This window comes from Neofelis nebulosa, chromosome 17 (genome assembly GCF_028018385.1).
Source record: "Neofelis nebulosa isolate mNeoNeb1 chromosome 17, mNeoNeb1.pri, whole genome shotgun sequence".
Lineage (NCBI taxonomy): Eukaryota > Metazoa > Chordata > Mammalia > Carnivora > Felidae > Neofelis > Neofelis nebulosa.
Window position 1 is genome coordinate 55,584,031 of NC_080798.1, and position 17,580 is coordinate 55,601,610.

The 17,580-nt window shown below is 53.0% G+C and overlaps 1 protein-coding gene and 1 long non-coding RNA gene across 2 annotated transcripts; one reads left to right on the forward strand and one right to left on the reverse strand.

Annotated features, from left to right (window-relative positions):
• Positions 1–255: 255 nt before the first annotated feature.
• On the reverse strand, positions 256–3,248 carry LOC131499214 (uncharacterized). Its single transcript, XM_058707047.1, has 4 exons — positions 3,206–3,248; positions 1,608–1,938; positions 953–1,181; positions 256–841 (listed from the first exon to the last, which is right to left on the reverse strand). Exons 1-4 carry the CDS (start codon positions 3,246–3,248, stop codon positions 710–712), a joined length of 735 nt encoding a protein of 244 aa, XP_058563030.1. The 3' UTR covers positions 256–709.
• Positions 3,249–5,658: 2,410 nt separating this feature from the next.
• LOC131500074 (uncharacterized) lies at positions 5,659–17,369 on the forward strand. Its single transcript, XR_009256159.1, has 5 exons — positions 5,659–6,183; positions 6,992–7,206; positions 8,926–9,950; positions 11,001–11,087; positions 13,060–17,369. It is a non-coding gene; the product is annotated as an uncharacterized LOC131500074 (long non-coding RNA).
• The last annotated feature ends 211 nt before the right edge of the window (positions 17,370–17,580 follow it).

Genomic DNA, 17,580 nt, shown 5'->3' on the forward strand with positions numbered 1-17,580 from the left:
GATCATAGGAAAGCCCAGAATAGGGTAATCTTCGGAGAAAGTTCATTACCAGTTGCTTAGGGCTGAGGGGATAGGGGACAGGCATGGGCAGGGGTTCATTTTGGAGGTGATGACAATGTTCTAAATTGACTGCACAACTCTATGCTAAAAACCGTGGAACTGTGCACTTGGGTGGATTGTGGGGCTGGCGAATTGTATCTCAACAAGGCTTTTTTCTTTTTCTTTTCTTTTTTCTTTCTTTTTTTTTTTTTTTTAATGTACTGAGCACCAACTGTGCGCCAGGCACGCTGGCGACTCAGGAGTAAATAAAGCAAACGCCATCCTCCACCACATTCAGTCTGAGGGAGGAGGCAGCCATTAGCCAGATAACCCCACAAACCATTTTTCATCGCGGCGGCGGAGAGAGCTACAAGGAGGTGCAGGCGGCTGGAATGAGCGCCTCCAAGAGGGGGCGGCACCGAGCTCACGTGTCTCCACCTGCAAGAGCCGGAAATGACCAACTCCTGGGGCAGGTGGAGCAGGGAAGCACCTTCCAAGCGGTGGGAAGAGCCGGTGCGGAGGCCCTGAGGCAGAGGCTGGCACCGGGGAGGAACGGACCAGCAGAAGGGAGGAAGACGAAGTGGGGGGGCAGGAGCAGCAGGAGAGAGAGGCAAGGGGGCGGAGGCAGAGTGGTGGGGGAGGGATATATGATGATTTGGGAGTTGTTCAACTACAAACCGCCCCCCTCTGTTGTGGAGCGGAGCGGAGGGAGGCAGACGGAAGTCTGGGAGGGTGGGGGAGGGGGTCGGGGCTCATCACCTCCCGCATCCGATTCACTCCCTTCTCCCCAGGAAGGGGCTGCCTGTTGACGAAGCAGGAAGGAAGGTCGGTTTGGCCGGCAGAGGGCCATGGGAGGACAAAGGGTCTCGGGGAAGCTGGCAGGCAGGTGAGACCTGGCGGGCCTGGCTCACACCTGTCCGCCTCCGGTGGCCAGGACGGGACAGGTCAGGAGGCAGGGGGCGGCTCCAACGCCTCTGGCGTCCCAGCTGCCGCAGATCGGGGCTGGGGCTGCGCCAGGCCGGCGGGCGGGGGCGGGAGGCGGCGTGCCGGGCCCCGGGTCCCTGACGTCAACGTTGCCATGGAGACCCCCGCTTCCCTCGGCGCGCGTCGCAGCTGCCGCAGACCCCGGGGCTGGGAAGGCTCTGCAGGGTTGAGGGGAGCAGAAAGTGCGGGCCTGGGTCCCGCCGCCCCAGAGCACCGCCCAGCGAGAGGGCGGGGTACCGAGACCCCCCGAGGGGCTCCCCGCTGCCCCCCAGCCTGCCCCCACCCCCGTCGCCCGGACTGGGAGCGACAGTCCGGGAGCTGCCTCGGCCAGAAATCAGCCCAGGGTCCTGCATGGCCCTCCCCACGGTAACACACCCAAGGGGGGCACGTCCCTCCGCCCGCGCCTCCCACTCCCAGCCCCACTGTGTTGGGCCCCCTGCCCCTTCCTTCCTTCGAGGAGCATGTAGGGCGCCCCCCCCCCCTCGATCCCCAGCGCTTGCCGTCCTCGGCGGGGACCCAGCGAGGGAGAAGGGGAGTCCTAACACCGCCACCCGCCTGCTGGCGCCGCCCTCCCTGGAGCTCACGTACGAAACGGTGTTTTCTTTGTCTCTAGACCTTGTTCAGTCGAATCTCTCCAGGTTCTTAAAGACGCCTTCAGGAACAGACTGGCCAGGCTGGCTGACTTCAGCCTCGCCTCCACCTGCTTTTCGTGCCTCTTCTCTTTTCCGAGCTCCTTCCTCCTCCGCGGGAGTGAAAGAAAGGGAGGCCCGTCCCGCGCTTCCCGGGTCTTGCCCTTGTCCTTGTTTGCCCGCTGCTGCTTCCCTGTTGTGGCCCAGGTGTGTGCACTTGGGAGGACTGTGTGGAGTGGGGTGAGGGTCCCCAGGACGGGTCCCCCCCCCACCCCCACAGCTCCCTCTCCCAGCTGCTGGTCACACACACACACACACACACACACACACACACACACACACACACCGTCCGTCCCCCCAGCTGCTTCTTGCTGGGGGCTCCTCACCCTGGAGCCAACCTTTTTGGTTGGGATGCTGGAAATCGCTCTTGGCGTTCCTTCCTCCCTGGTGTCCATGTGACTTCCAGAACCTCACACCTTCCTGACACCCCCTGGTCACCTCTCCCCACCCTGGCCCCTCTTACCACTTCTCTTTTCCCTGACTGGTGCAGGGCAGGGGTGAACTTGAGACCCAGGGAGGGGAGCATCTCTCCTCTTTTCTTCCCACCCCAGTCTTCTGTTGGTGCTGGGATGATATAAGGGAAAGCAGGACCTTCGCAGCCACTTGGTAAATAAGCCCTGAGGTCTGGTCTCCAGTTTTCTGGCTTTCTCTAGAATCTGGGGGACTTAGACCTGGAGGATGATTTCAAGGCTGCTGGAGAAGTTCCACTTAATACTCTCTTAATCATTCATCCATCCACCTTAAAGACCTACTGCATGCTGGTCACTCAGCTAAGTGTGGGGATCTAGCAGTGAATAAAGACCAAAGCCCCTTTTGTGGAGCCTATGTCTGAGAGGAGTCAAGCAACAAAATAAGAAAAAGATGTAGTGTCTTTTTTTTTTTTAATGTCTTTATTTATTTTTGAGACAGAGAGACACAGACCATGAGCAGGGGAGGGGCAGAGAGAGAGGGCGACACAGAATCTGCAGCAGGCTCCAGGCTCTGAGCGGTCAGCACAGAGCCTGACGCGGGGCCTGAACTCATGGAGTGTTCTCGAGATCATGACCTGAGCTGAAGTTGGGCGCTCAACCGACTGAGCCACCCAGGTGCCCCAAGATGTAGTGTCTTAAAAGGAGAGATGTGATGGGGAAAAAGTTGAATCCAAAAAGGAGGATGGAGAGAGTGGAGGGAAGGTGGCTAGGGAAGGCCTCACTGAGAAGTAAGGGGACATCTGGGCACAGCCCTGAAGGAGGGGAGGGAAGAGCCAAGGGATATTTGGGGGGAAGAACATTCCAGGCAGCAAGAAAAGCCAGTGCAAAGGCCCTGAGGTGGGAGCAGGCATGGAGTGTGAGAGGAACGGGGGACGATGGTGCAGCCAGAGCAGAGTGAGCAAAGCAGGGAGGAGAGGAGAGGGCTGAGAGTCACCTGCGGGCCCTGCCAGCTGCTTGGAGGACGTGGGTTTTCCTGGCACTCTTCCCTCTTGTCCTGGCAGCTCAGCAGACATGCATCAGTACCTGCTGCCCCTGGCCCTTTGCTGAGGGTCCTCCTGTGCACCATGACATCCAGTCTCAAAATACCCTCATTATCCGCATTTTGTAGATGAGAAAACAGAGGCGCTAGCATGTCAGGTAAACCCTGAGGGATAAGAAGAGATTCATCTGCAAAAAGGTATGTGTGGGGTGGGGAGGGCCCAAGGCTGTCTGATGATGGTCTCAGGGAGGAGACAATGAGGCCTCTGCCATACAGAAGGAAAGCAGCCTTTCTGTGGCTGCCCCACTTGGCCTCCAGAAAAGCCCGAATCTTCCAGGCCTGAAGGGTTTGTGGGAGGAAATGAGGAGGAAAAAAATGAGGCCGGATGGACTCGGCTGGGGAAGCTACTTCGAGGGAGGTGGCCACCCTCCTGGCCAACTCGCCGAGTCCCCTGGCCTGTCTCAGCAAGTGCCATGGGCTTGATGCTGAGAAAATGTTTGATCATTCATCTGACAGGGGTCTCCTTTGTGCTGGGCCGTGTGTCCTGTGATGGGTGGGTGGGGAGGTGGCTGTGGAAAGGGCTGAGCGGATGATTCTGTGACTCCTGAATGGATACATTAATTACCTACCGCTGTGTAACAAATCACCCCAAATGCAGCGACTGGAAACGAGCGTGTTTGTTTCTGCGGCTCAGGAACTCCGGAGTGACTCAGCTGGGTCGTTCCGGCTCACGGCTCGTTCCCATATGGCGGCCATCGAGATGTCAGCCGAGGCCGTGGCCTTGTTTGAAAGCTCTGCTGGGCTGGAGGACCCCCTTGTGTGACAGTGCCCCACACCGCTTCTGGCGGGAGGCCTCAGTTTCTCCTCACACGGTTGTCCAGAAGGCTCCTTGAGTGTTGTTTTATGCAGCTCCCCCTAGGGTGAGTCATCAGAGAGAAAGACCAAAGTAGAAACTAGGGTGGCACCGGGTCTCTGATATCCCCCACTGTCACTTCTGCTTTGGGCTCGTTTGTTAGCAGCAAGGCACTAAGACAGCCCACGCTCAGGGGAGGGAGATTAGGGTCCACCTCTTGAAGGAAGAGCATCAAAGAATTTGTGGACGGAGTTTAAAACCATGACAACAGGTAAATGGATGGTGCACCCACTCTTCTTCCCTGATGCTGGAATCTTAGAATAATCTCCGACCACAGCTGTTGGTGAAATCCCCCTGGGACACTTGTAGCTGTCCAAACCCCGGCCCCTCTTACTGAGCTGGTCTGAGCCGGGACTTGGACATGTGTGGTTTTGTTGTGTGCAATAATTTTTTTTTAAATGTTTGTTTATTTCAGAGAGAGAATGTGCAAGCAGGGAAGAGGCAGGGAGAGAAGGGGACAGAGGATCTGTGCTGCCAGCACAGAGCCCGATTCGGGATTCAAACTCATGAACCGCGAGAGCGTGACCGGAGCGGAAGTTGGATGCTTAACTGGCTGAACCGCCCCGGCGCCCCTGTTGTGTGGAATGCTCTTAAACTTTAATCGTGACTTTTATGTTTCCGCTACATTATTTTTTTATTGTGGTAAAATGTGCATAACGTAAAATGGACCGTTTTAGCCCTTTTTGAGTGTGCACTTCGGTGGCAAGAAGTACATTCACGTTGTGGTGCAACCGTCACCTCCAGAAATGTTCACCTTCCTGAACTGAAACTGTACCCCCTTAAACGCTGACTCCCCACCCCTCCCGCCTCCAGCCCATAGTGACCCCCGCTTTCTGTCTTTATGAATTCAACTACTCTAGACCGCAGAGGGCTCCCTTGTGTCTGGCTTGACCCAGCACAGTGACTTCCAGAGCTCATGCACGCGGTACGCGTCCCAGGGAGTCATTCCCCTCATGGCCGAATAGCATTTCATTGTACGGACCACACTGTGTTTATCCGTCGTTCGGCGGTGGACATTGGGGTGGTTTTCACGCTGGTATTTTTAAGGCTCCGGAGTGATACTCATGACCCATCAGGGATGAAAATCGAGGTCTTAGACCAGTGGTTCTTAAGCCTGGCTGAGCATCCAAATCACCTGGTAGCTGTTAACAAAACAAGCCAATGCCTGGTGAGCATCACAGACCTGCAGGCCAGCTGAATTGGATTCTCTGGAGGGGGACCCCGGAGTCTGCAAGAATCTGCAGTTACTTCCAGAAGGCCAGGGTGTGAACACTTATTTCCAGGTCTCTGCTGCCCCCTGGTGGCAGTACCTGGGATCGTCTGCAGCACTGGCTTGCCCGCCCCCTAAGGAGCCCAAAAGAGCCAGTCCCCAGAGCCATTCCTTGGGGGGTCTGGGGAACCTGCGGGGCTCTCCCTGCCTATCCTCCCCCACTGTACTTCCTGGTTTCAGATGAGCCTATTAGGAGAAGGCACAGACAGGCGGAGGACTCCGCTTTGCTCCTTGCCAGCTATATGACCTTAAACAAGCCATTTACTTGTTTCAGGGACGTGACCACTGCTCTCCTCTCCGCGCCCTCCCCCCCCCCCCCCCACCCCGTCAAGTCCCTGAGATCACAGTTAAGTATGTGTGTTAGCTTTGGGGAGAACCTAGGATTTCTTCTCCTTGGCTCCGTTGACAATTGGGTAGGATTATTCCTCATGGTGGGGCCATCCTGTGTATCGTAGGGTATTAAACAGCATCCCTGGCCTCAACCCACTAGATGCCAATGAAACCCCCCAGTTTTGATGATCATCACTGTTTCCAGACATGAAGAAATGTCCCCTGGGGGGAGGGTTGCCAGACAAAATGCAGGTTTCCCAGTTAGATTTGAATTTCAGAGAAGCGACTCACAACTTTTTGGTAGAATTCTGCCCTAAAGATTGCATTTTTACTTGCTAAATCCAGAAACCCTGCGAAACCACCTCAGTTGAGAAACGCTGCCCTGTGAGTGCCTGATACTTGGGTAGGAGGCTAAGATACCAGATGGAGAAGAGGCAACAGGAACGCACTGGCCCAGCCTGGCCGGGGAGGGGTGCTGTCTGGGGGCAGGCCCGGCAATGATGAGTGAGGTGAGGCTTGGGGAGAAGGGTGGCCGTGGGAGAGGAAGCTGGGCTCACAGTCAGGCCAAGTCCCTCTGCGGGCTCAGAGCCACTGATGTGCAGGGACAGGGGACACCTTGTTTCCCCAGCACCTGGGGACAGGGCAGTTTGTGGCCGACCACAAGTCGGAGCAGTTCACCCCCAGCTTCTCCCCAGAGAGAACCCCCAGTGGTGGGGAGTCAGGCCCAGCTTGCTCATTTGCAAGAGGAAGAAACAGGCCCAGAGAGGGGTAGTGACTGTCCCCAAGCCACACAGCCAGCTCGTGGCCCCAAGGTGGGATCAGGCTCCTCAAGCCAGGACTTGTGCCCCTGGGGTGGAGCCTGGGTATGTTCTCAACTTGTGGTGAGTCCTCTGAGAGTTCCCAGAATTTTCTACATGCAGAGGTACTGAAGCCAGACTTCACCCTGAGGCCAGACCACCTGAGGCTGTGGTCCCCAGCTGCTCTCCATACTACTCCAAGGGAGTGCTGGGACCCCTTCTGGGGCTGTCCCTGTCATGTCCATCTCTTGACACTGACTGATAGGGAGAGGCGACATGGAGAAATGGAACAGTGCTTGGGCTTGGAGCCAGACTGTCTGGGGCTGAATAGTGGCGCTGCCCCTCACTAGCTCTGACCTGAGGCAATCTGTGCCTCACTTTTTCCATCTGTAAACTGGGAATGATGAAAATGATACCTACTTTGAAGGGTTACTAGGATTTGATGAATTAACAAGGAGGAATGCTTAGAACAGTTAAGTGGCAGGTAGTAAGGTTTACCATTTATCTTACTTCCCTCTAGACTTCTGGTGACATCAGCCCTTCTCCTTGGGAAGCTGGTTCACCGGGCTGTCAATCATAGTCACCAACCCTGCCCTGCCCTGCCAGACACTGGAGTCAAGCAAGGAGCAGCCACTGCACCCTGTTGCCCAGTCACTGGGTTGATGAGTGAGACAACCCTGAAGAAGGTCTATTGAGTTCCTGGATCCAGCCTGACCTGAAGCTAGTTCCCAATATGTGAGACAATAAATTCCCCATTTCACTTAGGCAAGTTTGAAGGGAGTTCTGACCCATATACCCTTTTTGCTTCATAGAGCAAGAGAGGTTCCCCCAAGGCAGCCCCCTTCTCCCATGGACCAAGCCTCTCAGCCTTGGTTTTGATCCAGCCCCACACAAGACCAATAACCCACTCTCAGGGAGTCAGAGGGAGATTCTCCGTTTGAGCTGTGGTTGGAGCTCAAAGCAACAGGAAACAAACTCGTATAAAGTACCTTGATGGGCCACGTGTAGTGCTGGGGCTTTGTAATAAGAATTCCCCAAGCCCACACAGCCTAGAAGTGGAATCACTTCAGTGTGAACCCAGGTAGTCTGACTCTAAAGCAGGTACGCTTCCCAGTGTACCACATGACTTATTACCTGCAGGGGGGATTTTCTGTTCCATTGAAAATTTTGATTGTAAAAACGTAAAATTTACCATGGGGAGGGGGAGCAGTTTGAGTCAGCATCGCCCTTCTCAGCCAGAAGATGACCTAGAGAATCAATTACTCCAAGTGGCCTGGTGCCCTGGAAAATAGGAGGCTAGGTCCCATTCATTCCCTCAACCCCTACTAAGTGCCTGGCAATGTTCAAGGCAGGGCCCAGGGTTTGACGTGAAACAGTGAGGAGCCTGGAGGGAGCTTCTTCTCGGGGTTCACCCTGCACCTGCACAGCCTCAAGAGGGAGCGTCACCTTCAGTCCTGTGCCCGGGAGTCTATCTGGGCCCCTCTTGGTCACTCTAGTCCCAGCAAAGTCCTGGGCAAAGAGCAGGTTCAGGGTCAAGAAGAATTTAGATGAGTGATGGAGTCCCACCCCAGCCAGAGCAGAAACTCCCAAGGCACCGTCCCTGAGAAATGATTCTGTCAACAAGGTGTCCGAGGGGCACTTAGCACAGTGATGTACAACGTGGCCTAATCACTGCTGTTGGGGGTCCGGGGAAGAGACCGAGGGCAGATAGACACCAGCACACATAAACCCCGCATTACTGCCTGTGGACAGTGTCCTGAAGGGAAGGGTGGCGTGGTCTGCAGGGGCGTTACCAGAATCAGGACCCCCGCTCCCAGGAAGTGATGGTTAGGCTGGCCAGCTCCTCAGAGGCCTGGAGTCTAGCACTGGCCTCCCCGGACCTTCTAAATTTTCATAACCAGGCTGCTCCCTTTGTTCCTCTAGCCCTGGGCGTGGTAGCTGCTCTGTGTCATTATTAACCCACAATACCTTTTTAGTTGACCGTTCTTTACATTCTCTCTGTTGAAAGAACCAGAGTGCTTTCTATCCCTTGGTAGGACTCTGAATGGCACAGAACAAACTGCTGCAAGCTGAGGAAAGAGCAGAAGGTAGCCCAGTCCAGGCAGAGGCACCTGCATGGCGTGGCCAGAGGCTAGGAGGCCGGAGGGAGCGAGGCACATTGCAGGAGCCAGGACCAGTGGAGCTGGAGGGGATTAATGGGGTGGCAAGTAGAATAAGATGAAACTGGACAGGTCAGCTCTTACATGGCATGGAGTCTGGATGGGATCCTGGGAGCAATGGGGAGCCATGGAATGCAATACAGCGACTGAGTGATTTAACTTTCAAAGATTGCCCTGGCTGCCGTGAGCCTAACTCGCTGTTGGGGGCAAGAGTGGGCAGAAGCAAGATAGCATGTTAAAAGGTGCTAACTCCTTTGTTTTTTGTTTTTTCCTTTCTTTACTGCTTGGAAGGGAGGCGTCTCAAAGAAGAAAAACATGGGGGCGATTCTGGCGCAACATGATGTCACAAGATAAAGGACAGGACCTCATGGCCGCTCGAAAACTCAACAGTAAAGAGAATGCCAGGACCCTAAATGAACCCCTACTAACCCTAAGTGAGTCAGAGAAAGTCTCCACCGATGACTCCCCAGGACCGTGCGGCCACCAACGGAGCCAGCCTGCTGGCCAAAAGAAGGTAGAAAGCGCTTTCAGGCCTACCCAGTGTCTCCTGGCGGAAAAGTGTGGCCCTTACTCCCCCAGATGCCATGAGGCCACGTGGGGGGCGACGGCCCCGAGCTGCTCGCGGTCTGGCTCCCCGCAGAAAAACCCCAACTCCCAAGGAACGCCAGGGCCGGAAGCGGAAGCGCGGGTGCGTGCGTACTGCATTCTGGGAAGTGTAGTCCGGAAGAGTCCGTGAGAGCGGTGCATTTTGGGGAAGGTAGTCCTCTAGTGGTCTGAGAGCCGGCGGCGTGAGCTGGAGTGGTTCACCTAAACCCCACGCCGTGGCGGGGGTTAACAGTTTGGGGACTTAGAGTGAATACGTAGAATTTGTTTTTGTCCCTCCCAACCACCAACACCCACGGAAGCGGAGAATAGGACCTATCCACGCTTCAGTGACGGCAAGCGGGCCTGAGTTATTCCGCCCTCGAACGAGTAAATCAGCTGCGTAACCTCCTGGAACCTTTGTTTCCGTATCTGTAAAACGGGCAGATTAACCATTCTCACTTGGCAGCCTTGATAACTCAATCAAGTAACTAGCAAGGTGTTTAACACACCTTCCTTGCTTGACAAACCCCTCTTCCCTTTGAAGCTGAGCGTGCAGAGCAAATGGATGTGCAGGAGCAAAAATTGTGCTTCAGCGGAGCACTTGGGGCGTTTTCTTTGCAGAGTAGGAGCTCCTGCAAATTCCAGCCAAAACTCATAGGGGGAAATATAAGGAAATCTTGTCACCCAGAGACTCAGCAAGGACGTGTGACCTTACTAGCCAACACACAGTAAGATGTAAGTTAAAAAATGAGACGGGTGCCTGGGTGGCTCAGATGGTTAAGCGTCTGACTTGGCTCAGGTCATGGTCTCATGGTTGGTGAGGTTCCAGCCCCGCATTGGGCTCCGTGCTGGCAGTGGGGAGCCTGCTTGGGATTTTCTCTCCCTCCCTCCCTCCCCACCCCCTTCTCTCTCTCTCTCTCTGTGTCTCTCTGTCTTTCTGCCCCTCCCCCACTCGTACTTTCTCGCTCACTCAAAATAAATAAACTTAAAAAAAATGAGACAAACTTCTGGGGCAGAGTGTCCTCGCATGTTATCAGTGGAAATATTAATGGGTTCATCCTTTATAAGGGCAATTTTTGCGGGTGCAAAGTTTTCAGTTGTAGGAATTTATCCTATAGACACACTAGACTGTTTCAAAATGACAGAAGTTTAAGAATATTCATTGTAGCGTTGTTTATGAAACATGCCTGGAAATCGTCCAGGCCTCTATGGGCAGAGGACAAGTTACAAAAATGATGGTACATCCATGCGCGGGGATGCTATGTTGCCGTTAACATTAATGAGATGTGATATCACTTATGTAACATTCCTGCACAAAAATGTTTATCCTAAGTATATTGTGAAGAAAGTCTCAGAGAAATCCAAATTGTGGGATATTTTGCAAAACTGGCCTAGACCCTCAAAAATGTTGATGTCGTGAAAGACCAAATAGACTGGGAGATTGAAAGAGGTTAAACAGACCTGGCAATTAAGTGCACTGGGCAATCCTTCATTGGAACCTGGATTCTTAAAAAGGACATTTTAATCAGACACCTTGGGAAATTTGATTATGGACCATATGTTTGATAATAGCAATGTATCAATGTTGACTTTCCTGAACGTGATCGTTGTATTGTGGTTGTGTAGGATCTGCTGAAGTATGTAGCATTGAAATATTAACCCTTGGCTCTTGGATAGTTTAGAAAAAAGAGCAACAGGTAAAGCAAATGTGTGTATTAACAGTTGTTGAATCCAACTTTAAATATATGGTTTTTCATGTTCCTCTTCTTGCAACTTTTTTTATAGTGTTGAAACTTTCAAAGTAAACAGTAGGCAGCAAAAAGAACGAGAAAGCTCCATATGCACTGATGGGGGAAAAGCTTCAAGAAATGGGTAAGATTTTTTTTTTTTTTTTTAAGCAAGGTGCAGAGGTGGAAATGCACAAAACACCCAGGGATTGAGGACACAAAAAGGAGATTACAAAGGTTGCCTCTTGGAAGGGTATCTGGGGGTGGGGGCAGGGGTGGGGGGGGGGTGGGGTCAGAAGTGGGAAGATTTGCCTCTCGCACTTACCCTTTTAGACCTTTTGAATTTTGTATCATGTCCATTCAGATAAAAAAGTAATAATAACTTCGAAGAAGGCTGTTACTGGGAAGGCACTTGTGGTCAGGAAACCCCAGACTAGGCTCCCCTTCTCCACAGCTGTAGACCTGTTGGGAAACCCAAAACAGAAGGAAGGAAAACCAGTTACTTTCACATCCTTTCCCACATGTGATTCTCATCACAACCCAGTGAGTCAGACAGGTTTTATTTGACCCATTTTATAGATTAGGAAAACTGAGGACCAGAGAGTCTTAGCAACTTGTCTGAAGTCATGCAGTGAGACACTATTAGAGCTGAGATGGAAACTGAGTCCTTCCCAGTGACCCAGCCTGGCTCCTTCCCTCCTGCAGGTGACCGCTCCAAGCTCTAAGGGTTGGATGTAGCAAGAGAGAGCCCAGGGGCGGAGGGCAAGGGTGGGGTTGACTTCCAGGCTCTGGGTGCTCACTGAAGCTCAGCCCAGTTGCCTTCCCACTGTTGCTTTTACACGGGGCTGTCCAGGCAGGAAGCAGAAGTCAACCCTAGGCACCCAAAGCATAGGTTTGATTTACATGTTCATGGGCAACTGGTTTGAGAGTTTATTTTGGGGACCAAGAGCTAACTCAGCCAAAGAGCCTCTTCCCTGAGCCCATCTGGGCTGCTTTTTACCATCTGTGTATCTTTTTTTCTTCAAGTTTATTTACTTTAAGAGAGAGTGAGAGCGAGCCTGCCCAAGCAGGGGAGGGGCAGAGAGAGAGGGAGAGAGAATGCCAAGCAGGCTCTGCACTGTCAGCTTAGAGCCCGATGCAGTGCAGGCTTCGATCCCATGAACTGTGAGGTTGTGACCTGAGCCAAAATGGAGTCAGATGCTTAATTGAACTGAGCCACCCAGGCCCCCCCCCCCACCCCCCCGCATCTCTGTGATCTTAAAGTGGTCTTTTTAATAAAAAAAAATAATGAAAATAGTAGATGGATATTGTTACCAAGTCTAACAGTAAAGTACTTAATGGCAATTTGGCATTTCTGTCGAAACTTAAAACATGTATATATGCTTTGATATCTGATCCAGTGTTTACAATGGAAACTAATTTTTTTCTATGAATATACCCACCCAAGTGTTCAAAGATATGTATGGAAGAATGCATTGCTTATAAGAAAAACAAAGACACAGAACTGTGAACAACCCACCAGCAGAGCCATTGCTTAATTCAAGTGGGCTCCATCCACATTGAATAAAAACAAAGACAGTGCGGGTTGCTGGATTTACTGACCTGAAAAGATGTCCACGGTATATTGTTAAAGAAAGGTCCCATTTCGAGGAAAAAAAAAACCAAGTTATAAGCATATATACACATAGAGATCTACATGTTTGAACAAATGTAGAAAAACATTTATAAAAAGTGTAAATTATTTGATTTGAATGTAAAAAGAGCATGTAATTTTCATTTTTTGAGGGATAATGAGGTTGACTTTTTTTTTTTTTTTTAAGTTGGCCACTTGTGTTTCCTCTTGTGGGAATTGCTAAAGTATTACTGTCCCTTGGTCTTCTGTCACGCCAACTGGGTGTAAAAGCTTCGGGCACCACGTCTCCTAAGAGTTTCTATTTACATTGCCAGTGCTTCCTTTAGGTGGGTATTTTGGAAATGAGGTTGCTGAACTTGAGGCAGAGGATGTTCATTCTCAGTCTTCGTGTAATGAGGTGTCCTGTGGGATAAAGGGCTCTGAGAAGTGAAGGCGTTTCCTGCCCAAAGCACGGTTGCAATGTCTTCCTTTCTTTCGATTCTAGGATCTTGCAAAGCGTACTCTTTGGCTCTTGGTGGATGTGGACGGTGTAAAGGTGGAGGTACTTATAATGTTTGAAAAGGGGGGGGAGTGGGGAGCAGAGATGGACTGCCAAGGTCTGGAGAGGGTGAGGTGCCCAGGGGACACCCTAAAAGGAAAGGTTCCGGAGGCACAAGATTTAAGGAGGCCCTCACCCCGGATGTCCCACTCGGGTCCCAGCCCTGTTGACTGCTTCTTGATGACAGAACAGAAAATCTGTAACAGCCCTTGCACTGGTGGGCTAATCGTCACTGGTGGGTGACGGATGTTTCTTCAGAGCTAGAGTCAAGATGGTGTTGGCAGACCGAGGCCGCCACGGGCGCCAAGGCAGCAGAGTCAGGGCTCGGCTCCCCAGGCAGTGCCCCAGACCCCTCGTGCTGTGCTGTGTTGCGTGTTGAAGGATTAGACGACGCCATGGAGGGCAGACGTCTGGACAGATGGGACTCAACTGTTCTTGTCCTTGAGTTCTTTCTGATTCTCTCTCCGTGTGTGGAGCTGCGTGGCTAAGGGTTTTCTCTGCACCTACCCTGTGCCCAGCCTCCACCTGCTACCGGCCGCAGGTCTGGGCTCCTAGAGAAGGAGGTCCCCCGAGGGCCCCGGGGCCTCAGAGATTGCCTTGACCTCACAGAAGCTGCGGCTTCTCAATCTTTCCTGCACCCGGGGCACTGCATTTTGGCATTCCGCAGCTCACGCCTCTCGAGTTCATACGACAACCTTTAGAGGTAAGGACTGTGTTATCCCCATGCTGCAGATGAGGAAACCAGGGCCCAGAGAGGGGTAGCAACCTGTCCCTGACCACAGAGCTAAAAAGCAGCAGAGTAGGGATTTGAACTCCCAACTCCAGAGGCACGTTCTTCACCATGATGCCCCGCTCTTCCATTTTCAAGGACCACGAGCCTGCTGAGTGCTGGCCGCTAGGTTGGGGGTTCCCACTGTCCCCTGGACCTCGGGGGCCCCCAAGGCTGGAGGCCCGGAGGCCCTCTGAATTCTAGAGTGTTTTCAGGACATCACTGGGGGGGCGGTTAAAGCAGGTTGCGGTCTTGACTTCCCGGGGTGGGAGGTTCCCAGAAGCCCAGGGCAAGCTCGGCCCCTTTTTCCTGAGGGGAGGGGGTGGTGTGAGTTGGGACACGTCCTCTTTTAAGGTTCTCTCTTGCTGCTTCTGACCACTTCCTCTTTTCCCTGGGGCGGAGGCAGGCTGTGGCTGCACTAATGGCAGGCATCCCAGCAGTGGCCCAGTGGCCGAGGAGGCCTCTCAGTCTCTCCTGGAAGGGCTTGCTTGGCTGGGCTGAGGGCACTTCTCCGCCTGGGCTTCCATACCCTCCCCGCTGCCGCCAAGACCCTCCCCTGAGTCCCACCCAGAGAGCAGAGGGTGGGGGGCTCCCTGAGCTCTCCCTCAGCCAGACGGCTGCATATCCTCCATTCAAGCTCCACCTGGGCTGAATCTGCTTCCAGCAATTTCCATGGAGGACGTGGCCCAAGTTCAGGAACCCTGCCTGGACAGCCAGACCCCTCAGGATGCTCAGGGAGGTGAGGACCCCAGTTCTGGGTAGAAGGCCCAGCCTAGCACCTCAACCATGAGTGCCCCATGTGGGCAGGGGAGCTGTGGCCTGGGAAGAAGATGGGCGTTGAGAAATGCGGGTTCCAGGCCTGGCTCTGCCGCTTGTCGGCTGCTGTGCTTACCAGGTTGCTTTTCTTCTTGGGCCTCGGTTTCCTCATCCATGCACTGGACATAAATAACACTTCAAAAGGTTGAAGAAACAAATGCAGTGCTCTGTGTATCGTGCTAAGCAGAGAGCCTGGTACTCGGCCAGGATTTAGTGTCTTGCCTGTTACTGGGCAGAAACTGCAGCTGCCCTGAGCCATCCAGGATGCACTCCCCCTCCCCCCAGCTCCTGCAGAGGAAGGCCGGTCACAGGTCACAGCTCCCCAACCCGGTTTCCTGCCTCCACCCTGTCTCCACTCCTTTCTGCCCCAGTAGCCCCCAGCTTCCCACTTGTAGCAGGTACAACCCTCAAGTTCAGGTGGACAGGACCATCACCTTTCCTCTGTAGCCTGTAGCCTCCCCACCCCATCTAGCCAGGTTGGTAAAACATCGACGTCAGTCATCGTTGGGATGTGCCCAGCCGAGTGTCCTGCCAAAGCCTTGGGTCATCGTTTCTTTTTATTGTGGTGAAATACGCAGAACATGAATTGAGCCACCTGTAACGATTTTTAAGGGTACGGTTCCATGGCATGAAGTATATTCACACTGCTGTAGAAACGTCGCCACCACCCATCTCCAGAACTTTCTCGTCTTCCCAAACTGAAACCGTGTCCCCGGTAAACCATGGCTCCCCATGCCTGTCCCCAGCTGCTGCAACCCTTGTTCCACTTTCTGTCTCTAGAATCAGACTGCCCTCCCTGCCTCTTAGAAGTGGAATCACGCAGTCATTGTCTCTGCGTGACTGGTTTGTTTTCGATTAGCACAGCATCCTCAAGGTTCACCCGTGTGGGGGCACGGGGCAGAATCTCCATCCTTTTTATTTATGTTTGAATAATATTCCAACCTGTGTCTAGACCCCATTTTGCTGGTCCACGTATCCATCGGTGGACACTTGGGTTGCTTCCGCGTCCTGGCTGCTGTGAATAATGTTGCTCCGCACGGGGGTGTGCAAATACCCGTTCGAGTCCGTGCTTTCGGTTCTTGGGGGCGCATACCTAGAAGTGGAATTTCTAGATCATATGGTAATTATGTTTGATTATTATTATTATTTTTTTTTTTTTTGAGAAAATGCCCAATGCCCAAAGGCACTGGGGAGCCCCTCTGGCCATACTGTGTACAGGGAGATAGGAAATGAGGAGCAAGACATCATAGGTTCAAATCCTGGTCCTGCCACTTCCCAGTGCTGTGACCTTGGGCGACTCACTTCATTGTCTCAGCTGTAACGAGGGATGAGAGCAGTGCCTCCTGGGGCTGTGGTGGTGCTTAGAGCACATACTTTGGATGGTGCCTGGCGCACAGGGAGCCCTAGGGATGTTAGCTCTGCCTCGTGGTGCATCTGGACTCCTCCAGAGCTCTGATCCTGCAACCTCACCGCTTCTGTGGTCCCATGCCAGCCTGGCCCCTCCATGGAACATGCCTTTGGAGCCGGCCCTGCTTCTTCCCCAGGACTCCGACTCCTTTCCCCCTTTTTCAGGTCCCTGGGAATCTCTCTTCATTGAGGGAGTTTCTCTCCCTGTCCGTCTGTGGCTTATGCTCTTGAAAACAAAAGCCAGAAAGCAATGCCTCAGGCTAACCCTGTGAGAGCCTGAGCCAGGACCAGAGGGGAAACCAAGGACACTGACCAACAGGTCAGCATGGGCACAGGCAAAGAGGACCCCTTTCTTCTTTCCTTTGACCTTGGTCGTGCCATTCTCGATAACTGGGTCTGGTCTAGGCCCCGTGTTTTGGGAAGGGTGAGGAGAGCTGGGAGGGTCACTGAGGACCGCCCACAGGCATGATTACAGGGACGGGGACGAGGCACTCTGGACTGAGATGAAAGGAGCAGTGGTTTGGCACTTTCAACTCTAGGGGAGTCAGCTGGAGGGTTCCAGTCAGTGAGGGGTGGCTGTGGAGATGAGATTACCCTTCTTGCTGGGCCAGCAGCTAGGGCTCCAGGGCTGAGGCCGGCACAGTCCCACCTCTGGTTGAGGCCAAGCTGGTGTGCGGCTGTGTCTGGCCAGCTTGCCTGGTCTGCGTCCCCAGCCACCCCAACCCCCACCCTTGCTCCCGGGAAACTACTTCTGCTGAACGCGGATGATTCCTGGAGGAAGGTCAAGGCAAGACCTGGCAGGCTGAGGGCTTTGGTCCTGGGCGATCACACCTGGAGGTTGGCCCAGCTGTGTCACCTCCACCTGTGACAAGAGGGGACAGAGAAACCTCCAGGATTCCCCCCACACCCCTCCCTATTCTCTTGCTGTCCCATCACCTTTCCTTTCCTATTTTGTCTTCTCTGTTCCTTTCACCTCATACCAAGTGGTATGTGATTTGGAAATTCACAAAGCAGTGTACTTCTCTTCACCGTTTATCAATACCCAGAACCTGGTGAGGAGCCAGCACTCAGTTTCTCTCAAGTGGGCTTTAGTGAAGGGCTTTTTTCCGTGGCCCTCTGGCAGAGCTCACTAATGGGGACCCCTACTCCTGACATGCTCCCTACCATTGTCAAAACCAGTCCTGTCTTCGCTATTTGCAGACATCCCCAAAGGGGTGCTGATATCTGTTCTGGGGCATTAAATAAAATATGCTCTGAAGGTTAAGTAGGATAACATGTGGAAAATTCCTGGCACATTATAGTTATCAGGAAAAATAGTTACCGTTATTTTTTATTTTTAAAAATAATTATTATATTGAAAGGGAGGACAATATTTATTGAACACCTACTATGTCCCGGATACTGAAATGTTGGAATTCTGCCCTGGGAGTCAAGCTGACTTTCCCAGCCTACATCAGAAGCAGTGACCCCCACAA

Bases quoted from the DNA above. Each gene is read 5' to 3' on its own strand.
- LOC131499214 (XM_058707047.1), bottom strand. From the start codon at position 3,248: ATGGTGCACAGGAGGACCCTCAGCAAAGGGCCAGGGGCAGCAG. The intron at 1,939-3,205 runs GTACTGATGCAT...AGCAGCTGGGAG, and splicing joins CAAAGGGCCAGGGGCAGCAG to AGGGAGCTGTGGGGGTGGGG. The intron at 842-952 runs GTGTGAGCCAGG...CTTCGTCAACAG, and splicing joins TGGCCACCGGAGGCGGACAG to GCAGCCCCTTCCTGGGGAGA.